General features: G+C 39.0%; 1 protein-coding gene across 1 annotated transcript; it reads left to right on the top strand.

Moving 5' to 3' along the window:
* The first annotated feature begins 946 nt into the window (after window positions 1-946).
* MSANTD3 (Myb/SANT DNA binding domain containing 3) lies at window positions 947-4,269 on the top strand. Its single transcript, XM_065629527.1, has 2 exons — window positions 947-1,370; window positions 2,714-4,269. The coding sequence occupies exons 1-2, from the start codon at window positions 956-958 to the stop codon at window positions 3,121-3,123; spliced, it is 825 nt and encodes a 274-aa protein (XP_065485599.1). The 5' UTR covers window positions 947-955; the 3' UTR covers window positions 3,124-4,269.
* The last annotated feature ends 4,008 nt before the right edge of the window (window positions 4,270-8,277 follow it).

The following is an 8,277-nucleotide window of genomic DNA, read 5'->3' as shown; positions in this document are numbered from 1 at the left end:
CAGTCATGTGTTAATAATTAAAGGAAACACTGCTTCATTTTTTTTTTCTGGCTAAGAATTCCTTGGTAGCATCTACCTCTTCCCTATTGTGTATGTAAGTCCTAGGCTTGAGAATAGAGGCAGTTGTTAACATGGTGTAAGTATACAGAAGTGGCCGTATTGGGTGAGACCAAACTTTTTTTAGCCTGGTCATTTACTTCTGGAAGTGACCAGCAGCACGAGTGCGAGGAAGAGTGTTACACACACAGAGTCAGCAGTAAAGGGCGAAGAACCTGTACCTTCAGAGCAGTTTCTGTGATTCATATTTTCTTGCAACCTTTGCTTCTTCTCACTATTGTAAGGTCAGGATCCTGCTGCCTATTTGATGTCAAGTCAACTTCTAACTATCATTTCTCACACAACCTTCAAATACTGCAGAGGGAGGGGAGATATTACTTATACACAGTCAGCAAGGGCAGAAGAGGGTCTTTCGTGTACCAAAGGAAACCCAAACCTGCTGAAAGTGGCTTTAGACTTAAACCTGAAGCTGTCAAGGGCTGCGTTGAGGGACTTGAGTTCGGGGCTTTGAAAACTCCCTGGGTGATGCAAAGTGCAAAGAATAGGAGAACAGGTTATTAAAAGCAAGTTACTAAGTAAATTGAATACTAAGTATTTTGTATCTAGACAAATTGTAACAAAGAAATGAAGCTTCTCCTTATGGTATACTTCTGTAACTGTGTAGCCACTGAAGTCGCAATAGAAAACAGTATTTTATTACATCTTACCTGGATGTTCCGTTATGTGCTCTAGAACTACTAACAAAGTATGAAAATGAAAATGTGTTAGAAGCTATGCTGAGGAGTTATTTGCTGAAACACAGTTTCCTGACACTGTAACCAGTTGTAATTTGCGATTTTCTTTTTTCTTTCATAATTGTTTTCATAGGATTTTTGGCTTCCTGGAGAAACATTAGAAAATGCAAAACGAAATAATTAAACCTGCTAAATACTTCTCGGAAGTGGAGAAGAGTGTGCTGCTTGCATTAGTTGAAAAATACAAATACGTGCTTGAATGTAAAAAAAGTGACGCAAGAACTATTGCTCTGAAACAACGTACCTGGCAAGCGCTAGCTCATGAATATAATTCACAGCCCAGTGTATCACTGCGAGACTTCAAACAGTTAAAGAAATGCTGGGAAAATATCAAGGCACGGACAAAAAAGATAATGGCACATGAAAGGCGGGAGAAGGTAAAAAGAAGTATTAGTCCGCTTATAAATACCCACATCATAGGGAAAGAGAAGATTGCCAGCATAATGCCTGAGCAAATGTACTTTTTGCAGAGCCCACCAGAAGAAGATTCTGAATATCAGCCTGATGCTTCTAGTCAAGGTATAAATGTTACTGTAATGATGCAAGTGGAATTGTTTTGTATGTGATTTTTGCCAGTGATTCTCATTCAGCAGCCTAAATCTCTCCACTTAGCTGTGACTGCTGGTTATAGAAAAGCAATTTCAGAGCTATGATATTACAAGACTCCCTATTGTATTTCCTTAGGCCCCCAGGAGTTAAACTGAGGTTTTGCTCAATTTTTTTTCATCAGTTTTTGACATATCTGCTACTTTGTGGCAAGCATCACAGTAGCTATCATGCTGGCTTTCCGGAGGACAGAGGACAGTCCCAAGGATAATTTGATCCTTTATAAAATAGTGTTTTGTTGGGAAAAGGTTGTCTGAGCACTTTAAAAAAAAAAAAAGCCACCAACAGCAAATTGATACACAATTGTCTGCTGCAAGCGTTCCCTGTAGGTCTTCCCTCCTTTGTTTTCAAGAAGGGCTGAAAAGAGTATGTAGAGCTATATTTCACACCGCAGTCCACATTGGAGAATGGCCTTTTTGAAAAAGTTGAGCACCACATTCTTCTTTGTTTGACAAGCATAAACAGAAGGAGTAATCCAAAACCAGAAAGGGAGGGTGGCTACAGCGTCTTCTTGCAAATTTTATAATATCAGGATTGCAAATAGAAGACTGTCCTTGCTCAAAAGACACCAGTAACTACATCATTAGATAACATTCTTGCAATGTCTCATTCATAATTGTATTCAACATAAGTAGTAATCAGGATTTGTAAAGAAATGTATTTTGAGACCTTTATTTGCAGCAGTTACTATTTTATTTGATGAGTAGTTTCACTTATTTCAGTAGAATTGGTAGAACCTTCTCAAAGTTAGAATAATGTAATTTTTTCCCCAAAATATACACCACTGCACTTACAGCATTTACAGTAGCAATAACGAAGGAATAAGTAGTAGTCTTCCTAGTATTCCCTCAGTCTCTTGATATTAATGTTGTTGTAGCTCTTTACCTGAGACTCAAATCTTTCATAAAAATATTGCAAGTCACATATGGATTTGGCTTGAACAGCTGCATTAAGGTTCAACTTCAGGCTCAGCCACCTAAATTTAAGTGTCCGCTTATAAATGTCTGTGTTCTCTTTAGTATTCTGAGCTCCTGTTATAGCCATGGAGGTCTATCAACAGAACCCAAAGTGTTTCAGTTCAGACCATTATATCTGTCGTATTCTGTAACAGAACGGCATTATGTAGTGGCTCCTGTACTATAGTACAGAAGCAAAAGGTTTAGATGTGTGCACCAATAACTGCATTATCACAAGTTCATGTTTCCTGAGGGAGAATAATGGAATGCTATAATACTTTTTCCTCTTATGTTTTGCAGAGTCATTTGTTGTCTCAAATAGAGAACTCTGTGATGAAGAGAAAGAACTGGTACATTTCCCAGTATGTGAAGGTACCTCTCAACCTGAGCCTTCGTGTTCTGATGTCAGAATAGCAGCAGATAAGAACTACAGAAGTAAAGCAACTCAGGAAAGTGCTCTAAAAAAGATGCATGAAGAAGAACATCATCAGCAAATGTCAATTTTGCAACTGCAGTTAATCCAAATGAATGAAGTTCATGTGGCAAAAATACAGCAAATAGAAAGAGAGTGTGAGATGGCCGAAGAGGAACACAGGATAAAAATGGAAGTGCTAAATAAAAAGAAAATGTATTGGGAGAGAAAACTGCAGACCATCACAAAAGAATGGCCTGTATCATCCTTCAACAGGCCCTTTCCTAATTCACCATAGAACATAAAGAGGCAGAGAGTCAGTCTGATTGGGCACATTTATGAGTAACGTACACTGGAAAGAAGGTTTTCTAATGTGAATGTGCGGTGACAGAACCAGTATCTGGCTGATAGTGAACACACTTTGACTCTTAACATTTAGGGAAACAGAGTCCACCAAGGGGAAAACCTTATTGTTCATTTGTAGGTAGTTCTGATTTGTTTAACTTTCAGACATGCACAATGTTCTAAAATGTGAACATATTTTTCCCTCTCAAAATGCCTGTGAAATTTAAGGTACTCTGGGTATTCTTACATTGGATGTTCTTGAGAGAACTTAACAGCTTTAAACATGAGGTTATAGTATTTATTTTTATTTCTATCTCTTCCAATCTATCATTTCCCAAATGAAGGCAAGGGTCCGTGTTGCTCTCTGCTATTGAGACAAAAGGTGATTGACAGGTATTGGTTGGATAATTATGCTGGAGCTTAGAAAACAAAACAAGAAAAACAAAACCAACTTGTCTGTGGTTAATATAGTTCATAACTTATTCTTCATAGAAGATGTAAAAATGAAGAAAATAGCAAAAGGACCACTGTAGTAACTGTGCCCCTTACTTTTGAAGAACAGTAATATTTTCCAGCTCACTGGCTGATTGAGAGAACAGTTGTGGATTTGCCCTCTGGTTGTTTGAGCCTTGACCCTTAAGAAGTTGGAAAGAAAGTGACTTTTTCCTCAAAAGCCACTGTGCTTGTCCTGTCTTTTCCAGGCCCATCTCATATCCAAGTAGAATACCGAAATAGGAGGGATGCATGCTGCTGCCGGTGCTGTGTGCTGTTCACCTGGAGCCATTCTGAGGGGAAGAGCTTTTTAATAATTCATAAAGCTCTTAAAATGTCACAAGCCATCCAGTCCATTGGCAAAGTCTCCCTCTTTCTCCCCGTGCAATACCTAATGGCATACCTGGAGTATTTCAGCCTCTCCCTAGCTGCAAAAAAAGACTCAGATGCTTCCTCTTTTACCTTCATGTAGGATGGGAAGCAGTTCAAGGGAATTATTCCCATCTTGGAGCTCTGTTCTGTTTTGTTCTGTCCTGCACGTTCTGGTGGTGTGTTTCTTGCCTTTGCTGTCAGTGAGGGGTGATGGACATGATTTGTAAGAAAGCATTCACATGAAGGTCCCCACAAAGTTTGGGGACCCAGAACAGTAGATGATAGGAAAGCACAAAAAAAGGAGAAAAAAAAAAAAAGAAAAAAAGAAAAAAGAAAAGAAAAGAAAAGTATAATCCTTCCCCAGGCAATTATTTAGTCTAGTGGCACAAGGCTTAAGAAAATGTGAAATACAGGACTCCATGAAGTTTCATAAAAATTTCTGGAGTGTGAAAACCGGTTTTACAGGAAGGTATACAACCGTCACTTGGAGCAGGGAGAAAAATGAACAAAAACAAAGTTTCAGGGGAAAACCTGAATATCCCATTGTTCAATAAAGTATTTTCAGATTATGATTCATGAGGGCAAGTCCATATGGTGAGCAGCATATTCAAATTAGAGTATGTTACAACACATACATTCCCAGTTATGTGCCCATCTCTTCCCTGGATGTTCTTTCTGGTGGTGTGAGTTTCTTCTGGTTTTGTTCTGGATTTTTGTTTTCTTTTTGTGTGTGTGTATTTCTTTTTCTTGAACTGCTCTCCCTGCTGATGATTCATCTCTGCAAGCACTGTCATTATCAACCACAGTACTCACTGTGGTTAACACTGTGGTACATGCATTCAATGTGCTAACACCAGCAATCACAACGGGGGTGATTTATTGCAACTTATTTTATATGGCAGAGAGAAAAAAATTTGCAGAGCTGCTGCAAGATCAAAAGTAGGCCATGTATGAAATCTGAAGACAGACCTTTTTGACAGCAAACTCAGTTTTCTTACAAATTGGCTGTGTAAAGGAAGCACAGGACTTCCAAAGAAGGATATCTTTACAGACATATTTTTTTTCTGCTGAACGGAAACACTATTGGACGGTGGGACAATGATGCATAATAGAAGTAGAGGCAAGAGAAAGAAGTAAACAGGAGTAAGGACCTTTTTGTTCTGAGGTTGCATTCTGTGGTCTGGAAGATGAGTCAGTTATTTGAGCAGTTATGATGATTGTTCAGGCACCATCCAGAAAAAAGAACAGGAAAGACATTTCTCTAAACCAGTGATGGGATTGCTTCCACACTGCTTCCAAGTGAAAGTAATTTGAAATTATGAAATTGAAACCATGTACGCTAAGGTGTCAAAAGGTGACAGATGGAGACAATTTCAGCACTGTGAAGAGAGCAAGAATGGAGAGACAATCCAGTTCTAGATAGCCCTGTGAGAAAGAATGAAATAGCCCAGGGAGAATCTCGTGATATGTGAGATAAGCATAGTTTTGACTCCTGACAATTATACTATTGCTCGTGAAAGATTTTTTTTATTTTTATATTAAAAGATCATTTAAAATATGCATGGTTTTGAACTGTAGTAAGTGAGCAATGCCTTGCATTTTGGTATATATACTTGTCCTGAACCAAAAGTTACAGTTCTTAGGCTGAACAAGAGAGTCTTTTAATTCAGGTTCTATTTAAAAGAAAAAAAATTGCAGGAGAAAAATTAGAAAAAGCCAAGATGAAGATGTGAAAGAAAGAATGATCAGTGCATGCATAGAGGAAGAATGGGAATGTCACACCTAACACAAATGATACCAGATAGCTTTTGTGATACAGGTAATAGATGCCTTACTGGTGACACAAGGCTGTTGCTTTCCCATCTGTCGCTGATGGTTGGTTGCTGTAAGGTTGGGTGATAGACACAGAACAATGTAAAAGATCAACAAGATGAAGTAATGTGTCTCTTTGCCAGGCTTTGGCTTCTCCACCTAACGGCTTTATAAGTTGATTTATGTGGTGGAGCTTAAATTACTTGAGAAATGTGGATTTTTTTTTAAATTACTTATTCTGCTGTTAGGGTTTAGCTTTTCTTTTGTTTGACTTTTCTATTTAATATAGGCATCTCAAGCAGTATGTCCATTTCTTCTTCTCCCTGTCTTCTAGCTTACATCATTCAGATACTTTCACATAATTGTGTTTTCCTGTTAACCATTTGGCCAAGCTATGTAGGTTATTTTCACAAGTTTGGTTTTTTTTTTTCATAGATAAAATACAGCAGTATTTTAAGAAGAACAACATACCTGTTCTCCTCTGGATTTGTTATACAAGTTGTTGGCAAGAATGAAATCAAAAGATATTCTGGGTAAAATGATCCCTGCTTACCCCCATAAGATAAAATATATACTAGCCGTGTTGTGGCCATTGTTCTCAGCCTCTATGTTCTTATGAAGAGAAACGATGACCTTCTAGATAAAATGTGGTGAATTCCTTTATGCTCACAAAAATGACACTAGCCTGCCTCCAAGTGCTGTCTCTTCTTCAAGATCATCTAGTTTGTTATCTGATATAATCTTTTTTATTTATTGTTTTTTCCTTCTCTGGTTCTTCCTTATGTCTGTGTTCCCCCTTAATTTTTCAACCAGCAATATGAGCAGGGAATTCCACCCAGAGCTATGTCGTTTGCTCTTTCCTTTCTCTTGCCTAGATTGTTTATCATCACAACATCTGACCATGAAATAGGTGCTTCTCAGAGTCATCATCTTCCCCTTCCTCAGAAAGCATGTTTAGTAAGCCTTTTCTACACAGCTGCCCAAGCACTCTGGGTTCTGTGCACAGGCTAGGAACATATCAGAGGATTTTGAAGAGAGATTAGTGTAGAGAAAGGGCTGTATAGGGATGAGCACTTTCTTGGTTCCAGCTCCCTGTAGTTCTGGGAGGACAGTCTGTGTTAATAGGCTGCCCAGGGAAGTGGCGGAGTCACCATCCCTGGAGGTGTTTAAAAGGCATTTAGATGAGGTTCTTAGGGACATGGTTTAGTGCTAGAGTTAGGCTATGGTTGGACTCGATGATCCTGAGGGTAGGGTGTCTTCCAACTGAAATGATTTTATTATCCCATGACTACAAAGTCATTCATCAGGAACAGAGCTAATGCAGGATGCTGAAGCTGCACAAGTGGTACTGATTCTTCATAAATCCTTGGGGTTCTGCAGATGTTAGGTTTGGGGTTTCTTCGTAACAAAGTTCCTTCTTTCTAGGTAGTGGAAGAGTGCCAGTGGAAGATTTTCATAGATATTTCCTCATCTTGAGACCCTTACCTTGACAAATAACGCATCCTGCAATCTATTATACTACTTCCTTCAACACCCAGCCTGCTCTATCACAGGAGCAAGGGATCTTGCTGCTTGCCACTGATCTTCTCCGTGATGCTCCTTCCCACACTGCAGAGATGTGTTTAGCCAAGGCTGAAGGACACAGCCCTGCTGAGCAGGCAGTGCCCAGAGATGCGTTCCTTACAGAGCAGGTACAGCTGGTGTGGCTGAGCTGGGCACTCAGACCGCGGGGCTGAGGTAGTCCCGTTGTAGCCCTGTGACCAGAGGAAGGAAGGGTGGCTCAGCGCTGCCCTTTTCTGAGTTATAGCTCATCTAGTGCAGCTGAGGGTGTAGTTCTGACTTTTGTTCAGTGGTTGTTTAACTTTGTGTGTTTCCAATACCAAATTTTAATGGTCTCCCAAGGATTTGTGTGATTACGTAGGTGTTTTCAATGATCTTTTGCAGACATTTTTCTGCTGGTTGTAGTTAAAGTGGCTTTTATGATCTGCCCTCCTTCTTCCTCACTTGCATTATAATGCTTCCAGTTTCATTCTGAATCTCTGCGGTTACAGTCTGTACAACCCCACATCCGTGCAATATTGTATTTTCAGGTATTTTTCTCATAATGACATTAAAACAATAAACTGCTACACATTTATATATTGTTACTTTGAGAGTAGGGGAATTACAAGTAAATCTTAAAATAACACTTTAAATGAATTTTTTTCCAGGCAAGTAAAATCCCTTACAAGTAGTCCTGTGATTTCATATTTTGAGCTAGCTTCTTGGAAGCTATTTTTATAAGATTGATGCATCTTAGTTATTTTTATAAGATAATTGCCTGTCTTTTCACATGGTTTTTCTGTTTCTTCTCAAAGCAGCTGACTGTAAACTCACATCATCACTGTTCCTGAACTTTGTCTCTAGTTAGATACTCAGAAAGATTTCCGTA

Source organism: Caloenas nicobarica, chromosome 2, assembly GCF_036013445.1.
Source record: "Caloenas nicobarica isolate bCalNic1 chromosome 2, bCalNic1.hap1, whole genome shotgun sequence".
Taxonomy (NCBI): domain Eukaryota; kingdom Metazoa; phylum Chordata; class Aves; order Columbiformes; family Columbidae; genus Caloenas; species Caloenas nicobarica.
The sequence above is the reverse complement of the archived record's forward strand: the minus strand, read 5'-3'. Positions and strand labels throughout refer to the sequence as shown.

Bases quoted from the DNA above. Each gene is read 5' to 3' on its own strand.
- MSANTD3 (XM_065629527.1), top strand. From the start codon at position 956: ATGCAAAACGAAATAATTAAACCTGCTAAATACTTCTCGGAAGTGGAG. The intron at 1,371-2,713 runs GTATAAATGTTA...TATGTTTTGCAG, and splicing joins GCCTGATGCTTCTAGTCAAG to AGTCATTTGTTGTCTCAAAT.